The sequence below is a fragment of the Canis lupus genome, chromosome 32 (assembly GCF_003254725.2).
Source record: "Canis lupus dingo isolate Sandy chromosome 32, ASM325472v2, whole genome shotgun sequence".
NCBI classification, from domain to species: Eukaryota; Metazoa; Chordata; class Mammalia; order Carnivora; family Canidae; genus Canis; species Canis lupus.
Genome location: NC_064274.1, coordinates 775,237 through 799,642, shown reverse-complemented (window position 1 = coordinate 799,642; position 24,406 = coordinate 775,237). Strand labels below are relative to the sequence as shown.

Below are 24,406 nucleotides of genomic sequence, written 5' to 3'. Positions count from 1 at the left end.
GCACTAACATCCTTATTCATGCCTGCTTCCAGGTAAACATGAACTAAGTGCATGCAAGTCCACCCAGAAGGGCCTGGCAGGGCCAGAGAGCTATGGGAGAGGTAGTGGACCTACATTTCTACAGACATTGCTACTGAAATTATTAGTCTCCAAATTAAGACTACCTTTAAAATCTTTCCCATCCAAATAATACTGCATCTTATTTCTGGAATCAGAGCAAATTCAGATCAGTCATAACATATCTTAGCTCAGTGTTATAAATGTCTTTATGTATCAAGGACACTTGATCCCCAACGTACGTGCTTCCAAGGAACCCTGAATTTGATTTTAGCTGGCTTATGTCATAAGGGGAACTCTGAATATCTATTTCTGTTTTCTCAAAGGTATATAGAGACATCTGGAATGTGGTAACATACCAATCTGCATTATTTCAAATCAAGAAGAACGGTCCAGAAAATATATTTAAAAGAATACTGATAAGGGGTGACAGGTGCTGCCAGGTATTAAAGCATATACATACCCATGAACAGTAATTAAGAAAGTGTGGTATAGGGTGAGTGATAGAGAATAGAAAGTCCAGAAACATGGATACACACCTAACTAACACAAGATAAAGTTCCCATTTCCAGTGATAACTGTAGTCTTTCATGTATTCGACTAATATATATTTTATTTTTAAACCTTTATTGAGCCATAACTCTCATGCCATAAAAATTTAAAAGCACAACACAATGGTTTTTAGTAAATTTACTAAATTTAGATTTAGTAAATCTAGATTTAAATGTAGTTTTAGAACATGATCACCTCACTAAAATTCCTCATTGGTTTATAGTTAATCTCCATTCCCATTCCCAGCCCCAAGAAGCCACTAATCTACTTTCTCTGTATAGATTTGCTTTTTCTGGACATTTCATAGAAGGAAACTCATATAGTGTGTGGTCTTTAGGGCCTAGCTTCTTTCTACATTATACTTTAAAATAATGTATTCAACAGATTTTATTGGGTAGTCCCTTTATGCCAGGCACTATTAACTAGGCTATTGGATCTTACAGTCTACCAGGGGAAACAGCAACCAAATAATCATAAATGTAAAATTTCAACTAAGTTTCATGATACTCTGGGAACATGGCTTGGAATTGAAGGAAGGCTTCCCCAAAGAAGTAGCATTTACTGAGACTGAAGACTAGGTGTAATTAGGCAAAGTGAAACATTTCAGAGGAAAGAGGTCATGGCCAGGAACAGGAAGAAACACATTTACAAGTAACAGAAAATATTTGCTTGGAGTTCAGAGGGAAGAAAAGTGGAAGATAAGGTTGGAGAGAAAGGCAGGGTCCAGGTCAAGTTGGGTCTTACTAAGCCAGTTTAAAGACCAAAAGGTCTATTTTAAGACCAATGGGAAACCATTGATTGTTGTAAATTGGATTTTGGGAGACGGGAGAGAAATGGGACACGTGGCAGGTTTTAGAAAGGCCTACACTAACTGCAAGGTGAATGAACTGGAAGAGTCTACATGAATGCAGGGTGGTCAGTTTGGAGGCTGCTGTGTTAGGTGGGTCCCTTTGGGGTCTCCGTTGGCATGCAAGATGGATCTTGCCTCGGGGTGTCTACCACAAAGCCGCATAGCAGGGGCTTTATTGGGGGAAATAAAGATATATAGGGGCAGGACAGCAAGAAAAAAGGCACAGATCCTCCATTTCTTGTCATCCCATGGAGAGGCCAATATGGGCCAGAGTCCTGTTTGGTCTCACAAAGGAGCACACACACATCTGCCTTCTAGTCCCCTCTTTTAAGGAGCAAGCATGAAGAAACAGTCCTGTCAATGAAGGAATGTACAAGCCACCGAGCAACAGGCAGTTGGGACTGAGGTGGATGCTTTATAGAAATTGTCTGTGAATGCAGCTGCCTATGGAATGTTACAGTCTCCACCACTGGGGTAAAGAAAACTCTGGTTCCATGGGCCCTGAGCTTGGGTGCAGAAGGGGAACTCTTAGCCACAGCTAGCTTGTTGTCCAGGCAACCCAGAATGAAGTCCCAGTGCCACAGTCCTGCTGTGTCTGGGTAGGGGTTGGCAAACCTTGTCTATAAAGGGCCAGATGAAAAAGTTTTGGCTTTGCAAGCCTCTCTTGTCACAACTACTCAAGTCTGCTCTTGTATAATAAAAGCAGTTGTAGACAACATGTAAACAAACGGATGTGTCTGTGTTCTAATAAAACTGTATTTATACAAATAGACGACAGTCCACGTTGGGCCATCATTAGCTGATCCCTGATCTAGGCAAAAGATTATGGTAATTTCAATTGTGGAGATGGCAGTGGGGATGAAATATTTTACAAATGTTTAAAAGATAAAATATGTGGGACTTGAAGATGAATATGGGAAAGGCAAGGGAGAGGGACAGGTCAAAGAACTCATTCATCGGTTCCATGGTCCTGAGTAAGGTCTGTCACGGGGGCAGGCACTCTGTTAGCAGTAGGGATACAAGCAGTAAAAACAAAAACAAAAACAAAACAGTTCCCTACCTCACAATCTTATATTAAATCTGGGAAGCAATAAATAGGTGGTAGTAAGTACTAAGAATATTTAAGTAGCCACAGTGACAAGATAGGAATGTGTTATTTTAGAAAAGGTAATCAGGGAAGGCTTCCTATGGAAGAAACATTCACCCATTCCTTTCATCCCCAGTCTTTCTCCCCTTCCATCCATTATTTCTGTGATTTCACTCTGCGGGTTCTCCTAGCTCTCCAGCCATACTCTCCCAGGTTCCCTTGAGGGCTGTTTGTTCTCTCAATTCCTGTGATCAGCTGCAACTTCTCACTTGGTAACTCTTCTTGACAATCTCATGGACTCCCTGACTTCAGTGACAACCTAAACACCTACAACCAAAACACAAATCTCTGTTTAACCTCAGCCACACGTACCAAACACATGCTGGATATCCTCAGCCAGACTGTCCCCAAATCCAGAAAGTAAAAAAAAGGTAAATTAATTTTTCCTTGTCTTCGTTCCAAATTCCCATTGCTGGGGAACGGCATCACCATCTACCCAGTTGTACCTGCTAGGAAGCAGGACTCTCGCTAGACTCCTTCCCTGCCTTCCCTCCACATCCCATTAGTCATCAAGGCCATCTGCTCTGTGTCTCACCCTGGGGTCCTCTTCCCTGCATCAGTGCTCTCACTGGGACTCTTGCAGTTACTATTGCCATGATTTAATTTTTGAACAGGTAAACCGTTTACATTTTCAAGAAGCATAAAATGGGTTTACAGTGAAAAGTCTTCCTCCACCCTCTTCATCCTCCCAGAGGCAACTAATTTACTCACTTTTTAATATATACTTTTCCAGGAATAGTTTATACGAAAATGTATATTTATATATTCTAAACTTTTTTTCAGTCACTAAAATTGTAGCATGCCATAGACAGTTTTCTAATTGTTTTCTATGTAATACATCTTTGAGATCTTTCTTTTCAGTAAAGAGCTTTACTGTTTCCATTTCATGCCTGAATCGTATTCATTTGTATAAATGCTGCTTTTTAGGCAAACCCGTTTGTTTCCAGTCACTGGTTATTATAAACAATGCTGCACCAATAACTTTGTGTCGCATAATTTTGCCAAATCGTTTATAAGATAAATTCCTAGAAGTAGCTGGGTCCAAGGATTTGTAATTTTGATAGACACAATGGCTTTTGTTATTGTTTTTATTTAGGTATTTAAGCACACAGATTTAAGAATCAAATAATTCTATAAGGTTTGTTATTGAAGAAAAAAAAAAAAAAGGAACCTAAACAGATACCCTTCTCAAAGAAACCTGTTAACACCTTTTATTTTAAAATTTTTTTTTATTTACCACCATGACTATCATACTTTGGATGACACATTTGTTGCTATAACGTGTGAAATAAAGTAGATGCTCAAAACATACATATACACCTTTCCTAATTGATATAGTCTTTACTTGCTTCGAAACTTCCCACTATTTGTACAATCTCCATAATTCTTAATTTCGTGTATTCCTTTTCTTTTCAATGATTGATGTACAACAGTGGGATGTCTTTTCTCTCACGAGAGGTGAAGTGTCCAAATTACAAAATACTGCAGGCGAAAGTCTGCAAAAAAATCAATGTGATGCAGCATTTATTCTGAGATATCAACAATAAATTCTTTTTGAAAATCATTATTACTTTATTATTAATAAATTATCGTTACATTATTTTGCAATAATGATGATTATTATTATTTCTTGCAATAATGATTATTAATACGACTCATTTGAGAGAGCAGGAGATAAACACCTTCCCCTGCTGGTTTCTAGCTCGTTACCGCCCTTGTCCTTAGGAGGACGGTGCAGAGAGATCAACACTTGGGCATGGATCGCAGATGCCAGTGTCGACATCTTCCATCATCTCGAGAAAATTTTCAGTACCGTACAGTCAAAAAATCAATTTCAAATACACCTGTGCGTGTCTTAAAAACAAAAAAAATGCATTTATAAACAAGAATAGGAAAAATGCTAGGCCAGTACTGCCCGGAAGAGGAGCCGGCGTCAGGGAGACGCTTGGAGGCCTTCAGCGGGGTCGGGGCGTCCTTCCACCTCGGAGCGGAACGTCAAGTCTTTTTTTTAAATTTTTATTTATTAATTTTTATTTATTTATGATAGTCACACACAGAGAGAGACAGAGAGAGAGGCAGAGACACAGGCAGAGGGAGAAGCAGGCTCCACGCAGGGAGCCCGACTGGGACTGGATCCCGGGTCTCCAGGGTCGCGCCCAACCGCTGCCCCGCAGGGATCCCACGTCAAGTCGTCACTGAGATGCACGCCCGGCCTGCAAGACGCAAAAAGCCAAGACAGTCCAAGCAGAGGGGCCACCCGACTCACCGCAGTCCGGGGCTGGAGTCCGCTCCTCGGCACCCGCTGCCCCGAGGCCGCCGCTGGCGGAGGAGGGCGCGCACGGTGGGGCCTGTCCCTGCCCACGTGCCGACTCCCAGACGACTCGGGGCGGTAGAACACGGGAAAGAGGCCGCTTCGGGGTCCTCGTGAGCTCCGGCGTGACAGTGGGCTCCGCGCTGCGGAGACGGGGATCGCGGCCTCCCGCCCGGTCCCCGCCACACGCCCGTCAGCAGCGGAGCCCGCCTCCGCCCGGGCCCTCCCTGAGGCGCTGAGCCCGGGGCCCGCGGCACCGCCGCGACGTCACGCCCTGCGCCGCGGGACGCGCTCAGGCCCCGGAAGCGGGCGGACCCGGCGCGCTCCCGCCAGGCCCCGCCCCTGCGCTTCCGGCGTTCGGGCTTCCGAGGCGCGGCCAGAAAAGGGCCGGAACTCGGTGAGCCGGAGGCGGCTCTCGGCGGGACTGAAGAGCGGCGCGCACCGAGGGTCGTGGGGGCGGCGCCTGCGTCCCCTGCTCGCGCGACATGGCCTTCAACTTCGGGGCTCCCTCGGGCACCTCTGGCACCGCCGCGGCCCCCGCGGCCCCCGCGGGTGAGTGGTCCTCCCGGGAAGGAGGGGCGGCCCCCGGTGCAGCCCCCCGGCCCGAGCCTGTGCGGCCCGGAGACCCTGGGGGTGTCCTGGCTGCTTGGGGACTCCGGGGGCTCCGGGCCAGGGGCCGCGGCTGAGCGGGCCCGGGCGGCTCCTGAGGAGGCCGCGGGGGTTCCGAGGCCCAGCCCGTGGCTCCCCGCACAGCCTCGCCCTCCCGGGGTCCGCTTCCCGCCGCCGGGGGCCCTCCGGAGGCCAGACGGCGGCTCCGCGCTCCCGCTGCCGGACGGCGGCCCGGCTCTCCCCGCCCGAGCCCCCGGGGCCCCGAGGTCCGGTTGGGGCTGGCGGGTCGGGGCTGCGCGGCGGCCGCTCGGGGCGGGCCCTTGGGTCGGGGCTGCGGGACCTCGCGCTCGGGCTCCTCCCTCCCGTCCCCGCCTCCACCTCCGCTTTCTTAACCCGCTGGAGCTAAGTCGAGGTTTGTCCTCGTTCGCTTCTGTGAGACCTGCTGACTCTTCTAACCCTTGTCTTGCTTTCTTTTCCTTTTCTTTTCTTTTCTCTTTTCTTTTTCTCCCCCCTCCCCCGTTTTAAAATTTTGTTTCTGTGCCTACACGCCGATCAGGATTTGGTGGGCTTGAGACTGCCAACTCCACCGCCAGTGGGTTTAATTTTGGGGGTTTCGGATTAACTGCTAATCCTGCAGTGAACTTTAATATTGGGAATTTCGGTGTTTCTACTACCTCGGCGACTCCGTTCAATTTTGGTAACAGTCTGGCAAGTGCAGGTAGATACTGCGGGTCGTACGTGTGACGATGTTGGGAGCCGGAGTCCAAGAATATTTCGCAGCTCCGAGTTTTCGGAAGAGCAGCGACATGCCTAAAGGGGAAAGGACGTTCATTCATTCCCTAGAGTCGAATCAAAAACGTTTGCATCTAGCTCCGACTGTCTTAAAAGATTTGGTTTTTAGAAGCCTTGCAAGTTGTGATGTTCCTTTGTTGAACTTGCATTCGATCCGACAGAATATACCTTCCAAGTGGTAAGAATCTGGAACGGATTATTTGAAGTAGAATATGTTTTCCAAATTGTTTATCTTATCTCTTACAAAACAGAAACTCACCAGTCAGGCTCTTTTCTCTGGGATTCTTGGACTCCTGCAGTCATTTTTTTTTTTTTTTCCCCCATCTTTCCTGCATCTTTCATTGCAATTTCATTCGACTGTCTTTGTGTTTCCCAAGAGAAACAAGTCTTATACGAACAGCAACATCCTGTATTTTTAAAATGTGTTTAGCAACAACAATGTATTCCTTTGGTCCACTCGGCAGATTAGGATGCATTTCTGTAAGATATGTAATTTTAAAGAGTCTTGGTTTTTTACAGGATTTTTTTGAGAAATAAGTAGAGCAGTTTAATTTGTCAGATAGCATGGAGGCTAGTAGGTAGGCTAGACATATTTGTATTAAATAATGATGAAGATTTTAGTACCTATATGGATTGAAGCTCATTGGAAATTTGCAAAGCACAGACTATAATGTGTTTATATGTATATATAAATTTAAAATAGGTCTGTGTATTTTACATAGTTATCCTATAGAAAAGTCTTGTTCCTCTGCTGCTCGTATATGAATATATTGTCCATATTCTCTTGCATTATGCCACTTATACCCATGCCAATTATATGCATTTTGTAAACATTATTTATTCCCTAAAATTTATTTGGAAAGTCTGGTATTTGTGCAGTATTTGTTAGAGCAGTACGAATATCACCTCGGCATCTGATTTGAAATGTTTTGAAGAATACGTTTGAATTCCAAAGATAAAACAGTCCTTGTCGTTAAGGTATATTTAAAGTGATCGTGTATCACTGTCATTTACTGTCATGCACATTTATTTTTCCGTTTGCTTAAAATTGGCACTGGGTAAAACAGCTGTATTTTGAAATTTGTGTTTCTGAATAAAGCCACCCAGCTTGTAATTCAACAACAATAAATAAACTTATTGGTATTTGCTTGATTTCATGTTCATTTGGAGTTATCACTGTTAAGTGTTGAGTTGTGATAATATAACTGTATTTTAACCACTTCTATGTATGTTCAGTAACTGAACCTTCAGCAAAGGGATGATAGAAATTCTTATTTTTTTTATTTTTTTTAAAGTCTTGTTTATTTTGTATCTTAACAGATTCACTACTACATTTTTGGTATTAGGAACCATGATAAGCTACTAATATTGTGTAGCCAAATCAGAATATATCATAGTTATTCTATGTAAGGGAAGATAATGAAAAAGATTGAGAGCAGTGTTTTATACTTTTAGTTGATTTTTTTTTTTTTTTTTAGTCCAAATGTTTACAGTTTGCAGTACTGCAATAGAACCTACAAGAAAATAGCCTATTTGGTTATGTCTACAGTATGCAGTCTATTCTTGAGTAATTTTCCAAATCAAAATTATATGGTGAATATCAAAAGGTTGAGGTTTTTTCTTTCTTATATCCTTTATGTAACATGAATCTATCTCTTAAACTAGAAATATAGGAAATTAGAAGTTAGAATTGTGAAAAACTGTGGCATAATGCAGCACTAATGGTTCAGACTTTTTTTTTTTTTTTTAAGATTTATTTATTTATTCATGATAGACAGACAGGGGCAGAGACACAAGCAGAGGGAGAAGCAGGCTCCATGCCAGGAGCCTGACGCGGGACTCGATCCCAGGACTCCAGGATCGCGCCCTGGGCCAAAGGCAGGCGCTAAACCGCTGAGCCACCCAGGGTTCCCCATTTTTCTTAAAAGTCTTTTTGGCACCACATTGGTAATCAGGTAAAAACTGACAATAAGGAAAAAACATAAAACAATATTAGATTGTCTATATTCCATCCCATTCATATGTCAAATTACATATGGTTAAGATTAGTTTCATCTCTAAACTTACCTAAAAAATGTGTGTGTCTGTATCTGTCGGTTGCCAAACTGGTGCAGAGAACTATGCTAGTTCCACTCTCCTTTCCTACTACTGCATTCCAGTTGGAGCTTGTTTTTCCCCCCATATCTCTTTCTTCAAGAAACATTCTTGTTGTAGGGAGGTCAGTATGTTTCCTTTAGAAAGTTGCAAAGTTTTCATGAAGACTAAGTAGAAATATAAGCTGAAATACAAGTTAATTCATCAAACCCAAAGCTGCAAACTGGCCCCACAATCTGCTGATATGATGTTTCACACTATTTTAAAAACATTTGAGATGCCTGGGTGGCTCAGTGGTTTAGCACCTGCTTTCCACCCAGGGTGTGATCCCGAGTTCCGGGATCAAGGCCCATATCCCTGCATGGAGCCTGCTTCTCCTTCTGCCTGTGTCTCTGCCTCTCTCTCTCTCTCTCTCTCTCTCTGCCTCGTGAATAAATAAATAAAATCTTTAAAAAAAAATAAAAACATTTGAGTTTTTGCCCCTCTCCCCCAAATGAATTAGGGTTTAAAATTCTGTAAATTTCACATAGAAAATTTAGATCCTCTGTTTCTCTTAGGAAAAATGAAACATACAACACTACGAAACTACCATTCTCCCAGAGCAGTAATCTGCTGGAATTTAGAAATTGCTGCCACTTTTAAAAACTATTCACATTGAGCAGTTCTATCAGTCAGTAAACATCCAGTCTATTTCACTCTTTAATGTTATCAGCCTTAATCTTGTAGGCATTTGAATTTGCAACTCCTACTCTAAAAAGTACATGCATAGTCATTTTAGAGTTTGTTAAGCATGGTAATAGGCTTAACGTTTTCTTAGCTGTAACTGTTAATCACCCCTTTAGTTTGAAGGGTATATATTGCATTGTGGTTATTTCTATTTTAAATACTTAGTCATTATTTCTTGCAACATACTGACTTCATGATGAGTAGCGTAGTTTTTTAAAAACTGAAGTTGAAAGTAGAGAAAGGAAAAATTAGATCAAACTATTTTGTCTTTTTATGTGGCAATGACGTAAAATAATTTGAAAAAAGAAATTAATGCATACAAAAGATTCTTCCTTTCTGTTTTATTTATCCTTTTTAAATTAGGTGGGTTTGGAGGATTTGGGACAACATCTACAACAGCAGGTTCTGCTTTCAGCTTTTCTGCTCCAGCTAACACAGGCGCTACTGGTAAGAAGATATCTAAATCATTTGTAAAGTGAATGAACTAGACATCAGCTTCTTCTTTTTTTTTTTTTTTAACTTACGCAATTTAAATTTTTCTTTCAAAGGACTCTTTGGTGGTACTCAGAACAAAGGTTTTGGATTTGGTACTGGTTTTGGCACAACAACTGGAAGTAGTACTGGTTTAGGTACTGGTTTGGGAACAGGACTGGGATTTGGAGGATTTAATACACAGCAGCAGCAACAGCAAACTAGTAAGTATAAGAGGCCTTCATCCTACTTCAAATATAAAACTGTAACATATACCTAACATTGAGTGCACTGTTCAAAACACTTTAGTGGATATCTCTTTTTTTTGAAGATTTATCAGTATTAGTTCCACAAAATTCCAAAAGCTACTTCTCATGTTTATATATGATGATAGCAACTGGGGAGAAGAGAAGACTGACTGACAGGATGAGGATTATTAACCCTCTGTGTTTAATATGTTTAATAGCATATGTTAATATGTTTAATAGCATTCTGTTTAATAGCATTCTGTTGAACTTTCGTTGCTGAAAGTAACACAGAAAACAGCACAAAAGTACAGCTTAATGAATTATATATAAGGTGAACACCTGTAACCACTGCCTGTGCCAGGCAGTGGCCCTGGCCAGCCACTTGAGAAACTCTTCACATTGCCCTTGCAGTCACTGCCCTGTCAGAGGAACTATAATTCTGTCTTTCATGGTGACCTGTTCTTTACTTGACTTTATAATTTTGTCATATAAGTTTAAGTGTAAACATTATTATTTAGTTTTATTTGTCTTCAAACTTTGTTAAGTTCCCCTGTTAGCCCTTTTTTGTTTGTTTGTTTTTACAATTTGCTAAATCAGATACTTGTTCTATACAGTTTTTCAAGTCAGGACTTTACTAGATTGCATTCCTGTGGTATAGTTTAACATATTTTGTATGTAGTCTTCTCTGTTTCTTGTAAATTGGGTTGGATCTAGACACTTTGGCTGTAAGACTATATTGCATTCTTTATTAAGAGGTATATAATGTCAGTGATGTCTTTTTTGTTGTGTTAGCAGTAGCCATTGGTGATCAGTACTTAGATCCATTAATTTTTTAGGGGTTACAAAATGGTATCATTCCAACCCTGTGACTCCTTTTACATGTATTTTATAAAGAAAAACTTTATTATTTGGTTGATTCTTTTCCATATTTACGATTAGTTTTCAAAATAAAGAGTTGGAAGAAAAAAAAAAGAAAAAAGAAAAAAAGAGTTGGTTCTCTATGATTCTCCAATGGAGACTAATTACATTTTTTTTTAATGTTAGGAACTTAAGTATTTCAACTATTTGGTATTTTTTAATCTGTTGCAGTTATTATCCTTATCGATGTTTAAACTGTCCCATCTTTGGCCAAAGATACAAGCCTTTTCAGGTTGGCTTCCAAGTCCTTTGACACAAGCTTTGAATCAGTCTTTGATAGCATCCTTACTAGCTGGTATGGCGATATGTTCCAGGGTTTTTTTTTTTTTTTTTTTTTTTTTTTTTTTAATTTTTATTGATTTATGATAGTCACAGAGAGAGAGAGAGAGAGAGAGAGAGAGAGAGAGAGAGGCAGAGACACAGGCAGAGGGAGAAGCAGGCTCCATGCACTGGGAGCCCGATGTGGGATTCGATCCCGGGTCTCCAGGATCGTGCCCTAGGCCGAAGGCAGGCGCCAAACCGCTGCGCCACCTAGGGATCCCTGTTCCAGGGTTATCTTGTATGATTAATTTATTTAATTCTCACAAGAACCTTATGAAATAGTACTCTTGTACCACTTGACTGACTGTATGTTGTATGTCAGGCATTGGGTATATAAGGTTGAGAGCCACAAAGCCTGTTTATAGTCTACTTGGAGATAGAATGACAGATATCTAATTAGAATAACAAATATCCATTTATACAAAATACATATATATGTGAAAGTTCTAAAATGAATCCCTACAAGGTGCTGTGGAATACAGAGGAAGAACTGAATCTTGAAAGAATTAGGTTAGATGAAGTCAGAAAAGGGTATTCCAAGTAGAATAACTGACAAAAGCATCATTGCATGGCATAGTATAATGAATTTGGGACCTGCTGCTGTAAGGAGTTTGAGTTTAACCTACAAAGATTATGGAGCTGTTGTCTTATTTTTAAAACAGGTGCTTGCTGTCTGGCTATACCATCTGTGATATGTCTAATCTCAGTTGTCTGCTGACTTCCTGGACAGTACCTCTTATTCATTTAAAACTTTAGCAGTTGGCTGTTAGTCTTACTTTACTTTTCAATTTCTATCTGGGTTAAACATCACATGGCTATATACTCAAACAGCCATGCCGTCTACCTTTTTTTCCAAAGACCTCTTCCATTTTACCTAAACAATTCTTACCCTCGACCTTGGCAACATCTGAAAATGTTCTAATTTTAAAATCACTAACATGAACATCCCACAACTTGTTCTTTTAGCCTGCCTTTATAAGAACTTCCAATATAGCTGTTCCTAGACCTCATTAGGTCTTTAAACCAGTGACATTGTCATTTAGACCATTTTCTATTCTTTATCTGCTCCTTCTTGTCTTCACTATCCTCTCAAATTAGCTTAGATTCTATGTCCTTCTATTTCAGTCACTGGTTGCCAGTATGCTAAACTTCCTTGTCCTTTTATCATGTGCCTGGCGGTGGGGCGGGGGGGGGGGGATCCCAAGCTGGTGTAAGCCCAACTGTCTATCTAGATACTACTTGAGAAAATCACACAATACAAAATATTGAATAGTACCCCTAAATTCTTAATCACTGACCTAACTTGGGGCCTCAACATTGCCTGGTAATCCTTTGAAGTTTCTCTATTTAATTTATTCTCCAACCTTCTATAATAGTTATTTTAAACCTTTATTCTCTTCAAATCTCAGATTTCTCTGTTCTTATTTTCAGCAGATAGCCTTGACCTCTTCTTCATAGAGAAAACAGTAATTCCTCATTGTAATTCCTTCAGCTTCCCACTACCAAATCTGTTTATCTACCTCCCTCTCTGCTCATCCTTTTCTCTTTTCACCTGTGCTCTGGATCTCATTCTCCCAAAGGACCCTTGTACTGTTGGTTCTTTCCAGCAACCCTCCCCCCCAATAGTCAACTTCTCTCCCCAGTGATCCTTCTTACCCACATTTCAACAACCTGAAGTATCTTTTTCCTTAAAATAGTAACCACAGAACAAAACTACTTTAATCTCATATCACACTTCAGTTGCTGTTCTCTGTTCCCCTTTATAAACTACATGAAATAGTTATGGAAGAAGGGGATCCCCTTCTGTTGTCTTCTGTTTCCTCTTAGCCCACAGTGATTTGGATTCTGTTATTTTTTACCCAAATAGTTAAGATCATTAGTCCTTTCCGATCCAGTGAATACTTAATGTTCTTTATTTATGAAACACTTAACACAAAAATAAGAGAGTAAAATGACCGTATATTCTACTGAATAGATTCCCCCAAAAGTCAGAATTTGCCGTACTTGTTTTATCTATCTCCTTTCCTCACTCTTTTTTTTTTTATTACTGAAGTATTTTAAAGCAAATCCTAAATGTGTCTTTTCACCCTCACTTTACTATGCCTCCCTCTTTAAAAATATGGACATCACTCCAACTCATTATTTATAATTCCTTGGTATCGTCTAATACCTAGTCCTTAATCACATTTCCCTATGTTTCATTCAGGTTTTCTTCAGCTGGTTTATTCAAATCATGAGCCAAACAAGATCCCCACATTCATTTTCTTTTTATGTCTCAAGTTGTGTTTTTTTTTTTTTTTTTTTAAGAGAGAGCGTTGCTCAGAGAGGGAGGAGAGGGAGAGAGAGAGGGAGAATCTTAAGCAGGCTCTCCAACCAGTGCAGAGCCTGATGAAGAGCTGGATCTCACAACCCTGAGATCATGACCTAAACCAAAATTAAGAGTCGACTTAACCAATCCAGCCATCCAGGCACCCCTCAAGTTTCTTTTAGTATAGAGAGCTCCACACTCCTTTTTGCCCCATCAAGAATTGGAGAAACTGGGCCAGTTGTCCTGTGAAATGTCCCCAAATCTAGGTTTCCTTCCGGTATCATTTAACTTTATACCCCATTTTCTAAAGCTAAATGAAGTTAGCTTTATATTCGATTCAAGTTTGACTTCTTGGCATGGATACTTTGCCAGTTGTGCAATGTACTTCATACTGCATCACATTAAAAGGTTTATCCCTCTTTTGATGACACTAAGATTGATCAGTGGGTTCGGGGGATGACACCCAATCTGTCTTGTAAAGTTCCCCATCAGTCTTTAACTTAATGGTTTCATTCATTGATGATCACTGCCTCAGTTATTTTATTAGGAGTTGCAAAATGGTGATTTCTGCCCTCCCGTTCACACTAAAATTCTGTAAAAGGAAGTTTTTCTTCGTCCCCCAAGAGTGCTGGGTCACCCTAAAATATAATTTGTATAGGAAAGGCAAACTAAATTCTTTTTAATTGACAAGGTTTTTTGTTTGTTTTTAAAATATTTTATTTATTAAATAGAGAGTACACACACAAATGGAGCAGTAGGCAGAGGGAGAGGGAGGGGGAGAAGCAGACTCCCCGCTGATAAGGGAGCTCAGTGTGGGGCTCCATCCCAGAACCCTGGGATCACGATCTTAGCTGAAGGCAGATGCTTGACCTACTGAGCCACCCAGGTGCCCCTAATTGACAGTTTTTGTCGGAAGTTGTTGGTAGCCTGATTATTTCCAGTGGTGTCCAAGGAATTGAGGTTTTTAAATTTTTTGATCTTTTAAAAAACATAATTCTGAATGCATGAGTTTTATTAAATTGAATGTGCTTGAGTTGGTTGCATTTTTTTTTTTTTTTTTTAATGCTCAAATTGTCAGTTTTGGCCAACATGAGCCCTTAATTTCAACAATAATCTGGTCAATTTTTTTCTTACCTCATTCTTTAGTACTCCTTATTGCTTCTGCTGGTTTATGTTCCTCTTCCTCTTTACCAGAGATTTGCACATGCTATTCATCTTTGCCCCTACATCATGGCCTGGCTGACCTCTTCCTTTACGCCTTAGTGAATTTCTAGTGGAGCAGCCTTCTCTTGACCTTCGGCGCCCCACTTGATTAGCTCCCTCATTTAGTACTCTCATAGCCTCTGTACTTCTCTGAGGAATTTACCACAGTTGTTACTATTTGTCTGATATGCTGTTTGTTTATCACTCTGTCCTTAGTCTTTAGCTCTGTGTCTGATATTTAATGGATACTCATTCGTGAATGAAAGTATGTATTTATGTATGAGATATAAAACCTGGAGAGACTATGTATTGTCAGAAAAAATGTAAGGGAAAAGAGCTTTTCAAGGAGGATGTGTGTTCAATGAAAGTTGAAGATTTTTCTTTGGGAGCTGAAGGAATAATCAACAGCATGAGGGCCCTGGGAAGGTAGAAAGGTATGAGAAGTCTTAATATGTTAAGGTTTGAAAAGAATGTTTTGGATTTTGTAATTTGAGCTCATCTATTCCTTCCAGCTAGTGAACTCTGAATAGACTAGTATGGCTGTAATCTAGTTTGAAGTGTAAAAAGGAAGCTAAATGTAAATCAGTACAGATCATAGTTTATCTCATTTAGAAGTTGAGATAAAGTGTAGGAATTTTTCTTGGCAAAAGCTACAAAAATAGCTTATTGAGCTTTTAATAAGGATTCAAATCTTCTGGCTTCTAGTCCATTTCTTTACAATTTTTGTATGTGCCCATTTGGAAATTAATACTGTTCATCTGGAAGGTAATAAGAGACCCTTTATAGCCCTGTAGCAGCCCCAATGATCTTGTGGTATTTAGAATCTTTAGACCTGAAAGAAAACTTAAATATCATCTAATAAAACTAAAACTCAAGAGCATTTGGTGTTCATGATTTTTCTCTTACCTATGTACCATTTGTATTATTAAGAATTTTCTTTAAGTCAATTTACTTTTAAATACTACATTTATTTTAAAAGGAAGATTTGTACTACTGCTATACATGGAAAACCAGTATTATTTGCTACAAAGGCAGGATAATTGAAATTAAGTACACAGAAGATGTAATAATGTTTATAAGTTCTAATTAATACTTTTGCCTTAAGCTCTGACCTTTAGACTTTTTTCCTTTGATATAATATGAGCTAAGCAGGTGTTTGTGAGCCATTAAAAGCAGGCTAGCATTAAACTGAGACTTATTTAAAACATCAGAAAATTAAAAGATTTTTTTTTGTTATGTGAATTAGTCCATAATTAGACAACTGTTGCCTGACAGCTATAATTTCATATACTGGGGATATTTACCTCCCACTTTGGAAATACTGGCCTGATCTAACAACTTTACCCTTTCTGTTGGAGAAATTGTAGTACAGAGAAGTGACTTACCAAACCTACACACCCTGCTAAGGTTTTTAGCTTAGAAGCCTAATGATTAGTTCAACTGTTCTTTTTACTGTATATTTCTTCATAATAAGAGAAGGAAAAGTGCTTAATATTGATAAAATACTGATACAATGATTCTTTTTATTTTCTCCTCGAATTTGTATTTATTATATACATATAACAGCAATAAAGATTTAAGAACCAATTCTGCAACTTCACAAACTTTACTTTTCCATATCATATTCTTTTTCTTTTTTTTTTTTTTTTTTTTTCTGTTGACGTGGGTCTAATAAGGAATCCATCTAGTGTACTGGTAATGGAATTATTTGTATTAAAAAGATAATCATTAGAAAAGTAAGTTTAACATTATAAGGACTGCCCTAGTATATTAGTTTCCTAATGTTGCTGTAAGAGTATCACAGACTTAGTGTATTAAATTCATATTTATTATTTTACAGTTCTGGAAATTAGAGATTCAGAAATGGGTTTCACTGGGCTAAAATCAAGATGTTGTTGGCACAGCTGTGTTACTTTAGTCTTTCTCTGCATTTCCTGGCTTGTAGCCCCTTCATCTTTACATCACTTTGACTCTGACTTCCCCCTTCCCTCCTTAGGACCTTTATGATTGTGTTGAGCCCATGCTGATAATCCAGGATAGTCTGAACAAAGTCTCTTAATTTAAGCACATCTACAAAGTTTCTTACGCTGTGCAAAGTGACATATTTACGGATTCTGGGGATTAGGATGTGTGTGTGTGTGTGTAGGGGGGGTGCGTTATTCTGCCTACCATACCTAGGATCTGAATTGATTGATTCTTTTTTTTTTTAATACTAATTATGGGGTACATTTCTAGCATTAGGTGGTCTCTTCAGTCAGCCCACACAAGCTCCTACCCAGTCCAATCAACTGATAAATACTGCAAGTGCTCTTTCTGCTCCAACGCTGTTGGGAGATGAGAGAGATGCTATTTTAGCAAAATGGAATCAGCTGCAGGCCTTTTGGGGAACAGGAAAAGGATATTTCAACAATAACATCCCACCAGTGGAATTCACACAAGAAAATCCCTTTTGCCGATTTAAGGTATTAGTATTTCTTTTGATCCTCACTTGAGTGTGTGTAAAAGAGAATATGATACTGGATTTAAATTATAGGAAGAGAGCAATTGCTTGGTCTTTAGTACTCCTTGAACATGGTGCAATTATATTTTTGTTTTAAAGATTTAGAAGTTATTAAATTGAAGTGATTTCTTACATTTATGTGATTGAAGGTGACCAGAATATGAATGAAGGAAGGTGTGATTAGAATGTAATTTAAAACTGAGGAAAAAATGTTAACAGAAGGGGAGTGGTCTGCTTTGCATCTATAAAGAGAGACCCAAAACTAGAATTTAGTGATAATTCATCTAATATTGTCCAGGAAAGTACACCCTGGCCAGCAGACAAGAGTATAAGTTCTGTTTGTCACTATTATAGCTGCAGTTAAAGCCATTAAGACAGTATAATCTATTTTCTTTCTGATTTCCATGCCTACCAAACAACTTGCCTCTCATTTGAATTTGACTTCTCAGAGATTCTGTCTCATCAGCAGTGAGAGTATTTAGGTCAACTTGATGGGATTTTTTTTTTTTTTAAGATTTTATTTATTTATTTGAGAGAGAGAGTGCACACCATAATCAGGTAGGGGCAGAGGGAGAGGGAGAAGCAGAATCGCCACTGAGCAGAGAACCAGATGTAGGGCTTGATCCCAGGACCCCAGGATTGTGACCTGAGCCGAAGGCAGACACTTAACCAACTGAGCCACTCAGGTACCCTGATGGTGTATTTTTCATAACTAATGTATTACAATCTAGTTTATACTTCAGCCACTTTTTTTTTAAGACATACAATTTTTTTTAGAGAAGAGCACACACATGTGCAACCTGGGTGAAAGGCAGACGGAGAGAGAGCATGGGACCTGTTATGGGACTGGATCTCATGACCCTAAGATTCTGACCTGAGGGTGGTGGGGGAGGGGCAAGGAAAGAGGGACAGAGAGAAATCTCCAGGATATTTCCCACTGACTGAGGAGCCCTACACGCAGCTGGATCCCACAACTCTAAGATCATGACCTGAGCCAAAATCAAAAGTCAGATGCTCAATTGAGTGAGCCATGCAGGTGTCCCGGCCCCTTTCCTTTTTTTTTTTTTTTTTTTAAATTTTATTTATTTATTCATGATAGTCACACAGAGAGAGAGGCAGAGACACAGGCAGAGGGAGAAGCAGGCTCCATGCAGGGAGCCCGACGTGGGATTCGATCCCGGGTCTCCAGGATCACGCCCTGGGCCAAAGGCAGGCGCCAAACCGCTGCGCCACCCAGGGATCCCCCCGGCCACTTTTCAATGGCAAAAAAAATCACTTTTTGTTGCCTAGGTCAGTGTCTAATCAATATGTATGTAAGCCTGTGTTTGAAGCTTCAAGGCTGAAGCTTGATCAGACCCTTTTCAACATGGTTAAATGACAAAAAGTGACTAAATTATCTTATTTAAAAATATCTCTTTATCTCATCACTCTAACAAAAAGTTTTTAAGTATTATATAGTTGAAATTTTAATACTTTTGTTAAGTGACTAAGGGCTATACCGTGGACATAGGCTGAATATAACTTTTTTTTAAGTTGATGTATAACATACAAATGGCAAAATGAGAACTAGTCTAGAATGAATTTAAGTTCTTTAAAAGTTGCATTATGGGGTACCTGAGTAGTTCAGTTGGTTAAGCGTCTGACTCTTGATTTTGGCTCAGGTCATGATCTTGGAGTTGTGGGATGCAGCTGTGTGTAGGGCTCCTCAGTCAGCAGGAAGTCTGCTGGAGATTCTCTCTGTCCCTCTTCCCTTGCCTACCCAAATAAATAAATAAATAGTTTCTTTTTTTTTTTTTCTTTTTAAATTTTTTTTATTTAAAGATTTTATTTATTTATGGGAGACACACACAGAGAGAGAGAGAGAGAGGCAGAGACACAGGCAGAGTGAGAAGTAGGCTCCATCCAGGGAGCCCGACGCGGGACTTGATCCCGGGTCTCCAGGATCAGGCCCTGGGCTGAAGGCGGCGCTAAACCACTGAGCCACCCGGACTGCCCTGTTTCTTTTTTTTAAAGTTGCATTATAAATGGTGACAAGAGAAGAGGCTTCTATCTAAAAGAGTAATTCTTTAGAAAGGTATAGTTTGTCATATTTAATATTATGTTAAAAACTAACATTTTTCATAAAGTTTCATATTACATGAAACCATAAAATGATGTAGATATTCTTTATAGTAAGTTTGACAGTGTTCTATTTTTAAAATATTTATATTCAGAAAAAAAAGTATAGTAAATCATTTATTTGTGTATCTAAAACTTAGTTTAAGATTCCGTAAGTCATGGGGCACCTGGGTGGCTCCATGGTTGGGCATCTGCCTTTGGCTTAGGTCATGATCCCAGAGTCCCAGGATCGAGTTCCACATCGAACTCCCCGGAGGGAGCCTGCTTCTCCCTCTGCCTGTGTCTCTGCCTCTTTCTGTGTCTCTCCTGAATAAGTAAAATCTTAAAAAAAAAAAAAAAAAAAAAAAAAAGATTCCATAAGTCAATATAGCAAAATAAATTAGGTCTTGGTCCATGACTTTTGAAACAGTCATTTTTATAATGACATGCAGAATTGTTTCATCAGAGTTCAGGAACACTCAACAATAATGAATATCGAAGTTCTTCAGAGGAGAAGCTATTTGGTTACTGTTAAAGAGGACATTTTAATTTCACTATAAGTTTATATTATCCTTGGGTAAAATAGTTTCTCTATACTTTTGTCATGACCTAGGGCACAGTGTGGTGGGAAGAATCATTCTCTTCATTAGTAGATATTAAACTGTTTTCCCTGTTTTAGCAGGTATTTAAGGTATTAATATTAAACATCTGATGTAAAATCTGTACATTTTTAAAAATTTTGTTTACTTTGTCATTCTACAGGCAGTAGGATATAGTTGTATGCCCAATAATAAAGATGAAGATGGGCTACTGGTTTTAGTTTTCAACAAAAAAGAAACAGATATTCGAAGCCAGCAACCGCAGTTGGTAGAATCATTGCATAAAGTTTTGGGAGGAAACCAGACACTTACTGTAAATGTAGAGGGTATTAAAACATTGCCAGATGATCAGTAAGTATACGTTAAATATATTTATTTCTGTGTGCCTTGGTCCAAAGAGAGTGATCCAACAGCATTTTTGTTGATAAAGCACAAATTAAATCTTAAAGCAGAATGTTATCACTCAACTAGTGATTATTCAGTATTTATAGCAACATTTGTTTAAAAGCTTCTTTTCTTAATCTTGGAGTTCATTTTTTTTTCTTGAATTTTTTTGTTTTTTAGAGGTGGGAAAGGCAGAGGGAGAGAGAATCTTGCAGGCTCCACGCCAAGTGTGGAGGCCAGATGCGGGGCTTGATCTCACATCCCTTATATCTTGACCTGAGCTGAATTCAAGAGTCAGACATTTAACTGGCTGAGCCACTAAGGCGCCCCTTAATCTTGGAGTTCTTAATTTATCAGATGCTAATAATTCTTTAGATTTTTCATTCAGAAACAGGAAGAAACAGTAATCATGGCTGTGTATACAAATCAAAGGCCACAAAGATGTTACTGGAAAGTTTTAACTGATGACTGTTTATGCTCCTTAGTGAGATATAATATGTGAGATAAGCTTCAATAGGATCTCCAAAGTACTTCTCAATTCTGGAAAAGATAGTAATGTTTACATAGGACTTTGCAGCTAAGCAAACCTTTTACAAATATTAAAATGTCTGTCTCATTTTAATTTTATTGTTATCATTTAAGTTGATTTGTAAGTGAACATAATATTAAATAAGTAAAGGTTCCTCATTTTCCAAGATTTAAGAAAATACTCTTTTAATTCTCTTCTAAAATGACGATTTCTGAATTCAGCTAGCACCTTTCTGAAATCACAGCTGCACTGTTACTGAGTTGTATCTGTGAGTTGTGTGCTATTTTATAACTTGTTTATTTTTCCCCCAGGACAGAAGTTGTCATTTACGTTGTTGAACGCTCTCCAAATGGTACTTCAAGAAGAGTTCCAGCTACAACACTATATGCCCATTTTGAACAAACTAATATAAAAACACAGTTGCAGCAACTTGGTATAACCCTTTCTATGACTAGAACTGAACTTTCTCCTGCACAAATCAAACAACTTTTACAGAACCCTCCTGCTGGTAAGTTTTTAGTCACAGAGTTGAAATGAAATATTTAGAAATATATAAGCTTCCTCTATTTTGGAATGTATTAGTTGATTATTAATAAAACCAGTGTTTATTATGTCTGCTAATTTGGGACAAAGTTTTAAATGTTTTTATCGTATGTATTCATTTAGCTTTTTTATTATATAGCTAATATGTTTGTTAGAAATTTTGGAAAATAAACAAAGAAAAATGGTCCATAATCCATCTACCCAAAGATAATTCACTTTTAATATTTTTATTTGTTTCTAACTTATCTCTTGTTCTGAGTATTCAAGTAAAATCTAAAAAATGTGTTCTTACAAGGGGTACCTGGGTGGCTTAGCAGTTGAGCATCTGCCTTTGGCTCAGGGCGTGATCCCAGGGTCCTGGGATCGAGTTCTGCATCGGGCTCTCCGCAGGGAGCCTGCTTCTCCCCTCTCTCTGTGTCTGCCTCTTTCTCTGTGTCTCTCATGAACAGATAAATAAAATCTTTAAAAAAAAAAGTGTTCTCATTGAAAAGGATTATAGATGGCATAACTAGATGGACTGTATTACAGACCCTTTATCTCCTTTGCACAGAAATAGCTACTACTAATGATTGTACTCTATTAGTCCTTTATTTTTTTTATTATTTTTTTAAAAGATTTTGTTTATTTATTCATAGACACACAGAGAGAGAGAGAGAGGCAGAGACACAGGGAGAGGGGGAAGCAGGCTCCATGCAGGGAGCCCGATGTGGGACTTGATCCCGAGTCTCCAGGATCACACCCAACGCTGCAGGCGGCGCCAAACCGCTGCGCCACCAGGGCTGCCCTCTATTAGTCCCTTATCTGTGATTTTAATATAACATATATATATATGGAAATCCTTTTAAAAAAAGGATTCTGCACTGTACATCAATTGCAACTTGCCTTTTCAGCTATAGTATTTCTTAGTACTTCCTTTTTTTTTTAAATTTCTTTTTATTGGAGTTCAGTTTGCCAACATATAGCATAACACCCAGTGCTCATCCCATCAAGTGCCCTGCTCAGTGACCATCACCCACCCAGTCACCCCACCCCCCCTCCCGCTCACCTCCCTTCCACCACCCCTTGTTCATTTCCCAGAGTTAGGAGTCTCTCATTTTCTGTCTCCCTCTCTGATATTTCCCACTCATTTTCTCTCCTTTCCCCTTTATTTCCTTTCACTATTTTTTATATTCCCCAAATGAATGAGACCATATAGTGTTTGTCCTTCTCTGATTGATTTATTTCACTCAGCATAATACCCACCAGTTCCATCCACATCGAAGCAGTGCTTAGTACTTCCTATCCCATGTCAGTAAATGGAAATATTCTTTTTAATCTACATGGAATACCATGGATGTACCTTACTTCACTTGAGTTATGTGTCGTTTCTTTTTATTATTATAAACTATGCAGCAATTAAATATCCTTGTAAATATGTCTTAGAACAAATAGGTGGACATGTATTTTAGATCTCTGGTAATGAAATTTTTGAGTTCAAGATTACGTGTATTTTATGTATTATTAGATACTGCCAAATTGCTCTCCACAGAAAGATGTACACACTGTAACAGGAATGTGTTATTTTCATATTTTTCATTTTGTATAACATTTTCTTATTTTGATCTGTTTGCTGAGATTATCAGTCATTTTTCACCACTCTGCAAAAATCACTTTTCATTTGCATTTCCCTGATTTCTAGTAAAACTGAGCATCTTTTTGTATGTTTATTAGCCACTTTTGTATCTTTTGTGAATTAAGATTTCAAGTAATCCATTTTCAGTAAGTGTTTTTGTCTTCCTTTCTGATTTATAGGAGCTTTCTATATTCTGGAGGTTAATCTATTATCCTGTAGGTTATAGGTATTTCCTTTCAATCTATAATTTTTTTTTAAGCTTTATCCTACAAAAATTTTCATTTTTGTAGTGGCCATATTTGATAGTCATTTTTCATTACAGCTCCTGGGTTTTTGTTTTTGTTTTTTTTTTTATCTTACTTTAGGAAGGCCTTTCCCATACAGATATTTAAAAGATGGAGGATATTTTTTTTTGTTTGTTTTGTTTTGTTTTCAGAAAAATTTCTCCTTTTTGATAGGTGTTGATCCCATTATCTGGGAACAAGCCAAGGTGGATAACCCTGATTCTGAAAAGTAAGTGTATCTTCAACTTATTTTCATATAAGAACTAAAATTGCTATCAGGGAAGCAAACAAATGCCAAATGCCAACCATTTATTATATTTCTTACACTTGAGGTGAATTTTTTCATTGCTTTTTAAAGAATGTTGACCCCTGGCTTGTTCAGTTGGTAGAGCATGGGACTCTATCTCAGGGTCATGAGTTCAAGCCCCACATCGGGCATGGAGCCTAATTAAAACATAAAAATTTGCTGGTAAGGATGTATAGTATGGTGAAAACTTTGAAATCTAAACTTTACTTGTTTGTAAGATAAGGTTGAATAAAATCTGTAGTTTAATATTATGATTTCATAGTCATTGATCTGCCTTTGAACCCTAGAAATTTATTGTGAAATTACATGAATGTGGTTATGAGAATTCTAATTTCTTGTACTTTGTAATACTCGTAAAAAACTTTAGATCTGATAAGTTGGCCACTTGAATTTCCTCAGGTTAATTCCTGTACCCATGGTGGGTTTCAAAGAACTTCTTCGAAGACTGAAGGTTCAAGATCAGATGACTAAGCAGCATCAGACCAGATTAGATGTAAGCATTTAACTTCATTCTCTGCCTCTGGGAATAATAAAAGAGATTATGCACACTTCTTTTTACCATGTGGATTACTGTTTTATAACAACATAGTATATGCTGCAAATTAACAATTATAGTTTTGTGCAACTACTTAATATAGTGCCTCCAAAATCATGTAAATCTGATTTGATATATTTTAACAATGAATTGAGAATTGTTGGCTTAGCATTGTTATTAGGCTGTTATTTCCATTTCCAGCCAAGGAATGCATATTACTTAATTAAACACTCTTATTTATGATGCCTTACCAAAATGAAGGCTACAATTGTGATTCTTTGTTGGTGTAGTATAATTGTAGATTAATGAAGCAAACTTAAATTATTGAATGCTTAAATCTCTTAATATCTTTCTAAGTAGATTTGTAAGTAGATCTTAATATCTTAATAATATCTTATTAAGTAGACTG

General features: G+C 38.7%; 1 protein-coding gene across 2 annotated transcripts in view; it reads left to right on the top strand.

Moving 5' to 3' along the window:
- The first annotated feature begins 5,284 nt into the window (after nucleotides 1-5,284).
- NUP54 (nucleoporin 54) overlaps nucleotides 5,285-24,406 on the top strand; it is a 31,089-nt gene continuing 11,967 nt past the window's right edge. The window contains exons 1-9 of one of the 2 annotated variants that reach the window (XM_025427510.3): nucleotides 5,285-5,469; nucleotides 6,083-6,244; nucleotides 9,502-9,585; nucleotides 9,687-9,833; nucleotides 16,843-17,069; nucleotides 19,967-20,154; nucleotides 21,028-21,224; nucleotides 23,330-23,384; nucleotides 23,862-23,955. In XM_025427510.3, coding sequence (XP_025283295.1) covers nucleotides 5,403-5,469; nucleotides 6,083-6,244; nucleotides 9,502-9,585; nucleotides 9,687-9,833; nucleotides 16,843-17,069; nucleotides 19,967-20,154; nucleotides 21,028-21,224; nucleotides 23,330-23,384; nucleotides 23,862-23,955 — 1,221 coding nt within the window. In that variant the 5' untranslated portion in view covers nucleotides 5,285-5,402. The remainder of the gene's footprint in view (nucleotides 5,470-6,082; nucleotides 6,245-9,501; nucleotides 9,586-9,686; nucleotides 9,834-16,842; nucleotides 17,070-19,966; nucleotides 20,155-21,027; nucleotides 21,225-23,329; nucleotides 23,385-23,861; nucleotides 23,956-24,406) is intronic. The other variant, XM_025427521.3, reaches the window with a different exon arrangement.